Source organism: Plasmodium fragile, assembly GCF_000956335.1.
Source record: "Plasmodium fragile strain nilgiri unplaced genomic scaffold supercont1.42, whole genome shotgun sequence".
NCBI lineage: Eukaryota > Apicomplexa > Aconoidasida > Haemosporida > Plasmodiidae > Plasmodium > Plasmodium fragile.
Genome location: NW_012192622.1, coordinates 209,360 through 211,123, shown reverse-complemented (window position 1 = coordinate 211,123; position 1,764 = coordinate 209,360). Strand labels below are relative to the sequence as shown.

Genomic DNA, 1,764 nt, shown 5'->3' with positions numbered 1-1,764 from the left:
TTAATTTATTATTTTATTTCAAAAAATTAATAAGTTGAATTCAAAACATTTATCACCATTGCCCTCCAGCACCTTCCATTTTGCCATCCCTTGCTTGTCTTGCCCTACCCCTTTTGAAGTAATTTTTTCCTTGCACACTCTGAGGTTTTACCTACCCTTAACAACTTACGAACGCATAGGGGCTTACACAAGTACAAGTAGCTAAGCATATGCCATACCTGCATCGTCATATCACACACATATACACAAAATGAAACTGGCGTGTGCGTTATTCTTGGTGCTTGCAGTAGCAAGTAATTGGGGATCCCACTTTTTCACCTCCTGTTTTGTGGACAATTCTAGTTTGTCTCAACAGACGTACAGAGTTCCCTACCTCCAAAGGTTAAGTGAACTAATTGCCCTCTCACCGTACCAAGAGCTGAGTGACAAAAGGGCAGAAGAGAAAAAAAACTTAAGGAGAAAAAGGGAGGACAACGATTCGCCAAACGTAGAAGATGATTCTAGTGCGAATGATGAAAAAGTTACAAGCGCCTCCAGTAGTGGAGAAGAGGAGGTAGAGAAGGAGAATGAACATGTGAAGAGTAACATTGCAGATGCCCTACAACAGGAAGACGAGTCCAATGCAGGGATCAGCTTAGATGGGAAAAATTGGGAGGACGAGGATGAACACATTGTAGAGGCTAATTCAGCAGATCTCGTGAACAACGAACACGTTGTAGAGGCTAACCAAGCCGATCTGGTGAACAACGAGCACGTTGTAGAGGATAATGCAGCTCCCGCTGAAGACGGAGCATACACACAAACGACGCAGGACGAACAAGCTCAAGATGCCTTTATAAGGTTCTTCTCCCCCAAGCCATGTATTGTCCTCCCAGGAGAGGAAGGATCCGACAAATGTAAAGACGTGCGAGGGGGGAATAATAAAGATTATGACATTAAGGTTACGTATAACGAAAAAGAGGAGCACATTAATCGTGGTGAGAACAAGTGTGTAAACCTTAACATTAATGATGGGTCCCCTCCAAGTAAAGATGGACCATCAAACATTTTCATTAACCTTTCTTTCGTGCCTAATATTCCGGAAGAAATAATAAACGACTTTTACCACATTATCAAAAGGTTGAAGTTCATGTTTGAAGTTATGGAACCTGAGGAGAATAGTGTGCCGTCGGAGATGGCAGGAAGTGCACAGGAAGCGAAAGAGGAAATGTTGTAAAAAAGTGGCGCCTTACATGTGGCGGCCTTGCGTTTTTTACACATGTATTGTGTGTGCCGATTAGCTTTGGCTCATTGTATTTTACGCTAAAACAGAGTGGCACAAGGGGATTGGGGGCGCAAGCGGGTTTTTGTACACCCCCCCACGGTTCTGTTAATAACCATTTTAGCTGTTTCTAGCGTGTGCCAATGCTACGCACAAAATGTGCACACATGCGAAGGCAGCATATGCACAGTTGCAGAAAGGGTGGGGCGTCTCGCCGTTAACCTTTTTCGCCTCTTTGCTTTTTTTTTTTTTTTTTTTTTTTTTACCCGTTCGTACTTTTCCACGCGAAGTAGGACAATTATATATATGTGTGCAAACTAGCGGACGTGCAAACCCTGCACCTTTTAACTCAGCTGTTCTGGCTCCAACAAATGTGAGTTCAGAGTTTAGGGTTCCTGTCGGATAAATCTTCCTTGTGCACACATCATACCCATTTTGGGTGGAAATTGCGTCAAGTTCCCTTTGGGTTGGAGCTTCATGAGACACAAAATCTAGGTGGGCTA

At 43.3% G+C, this 1,764-nt stretch overlaps 1 protein-coding gene across 1 annotated transcript; it reads left to right on the top strand.

The window, feature by feature from the left end:
• Positions 1-250: 250 nt before the first annotated feature.
• Positions 251-1,216, top strand: AK88_03613 (uncharacterized protein; the record flags this gene model as incomplete). The annotated part of the gene is made up of 1 exon (XM_012481224.1): positions 251-1,216. The coding sequence occupies one exon, from the start codon at positions 251-253 to the stop codon at positions 1,214-1,216; it is 966 nt and encodes a 321-aa protein (XP_012336647.1).
• Between the last annotated feature and the right edge of the window lie 548 nt (positions 1,217-1,764).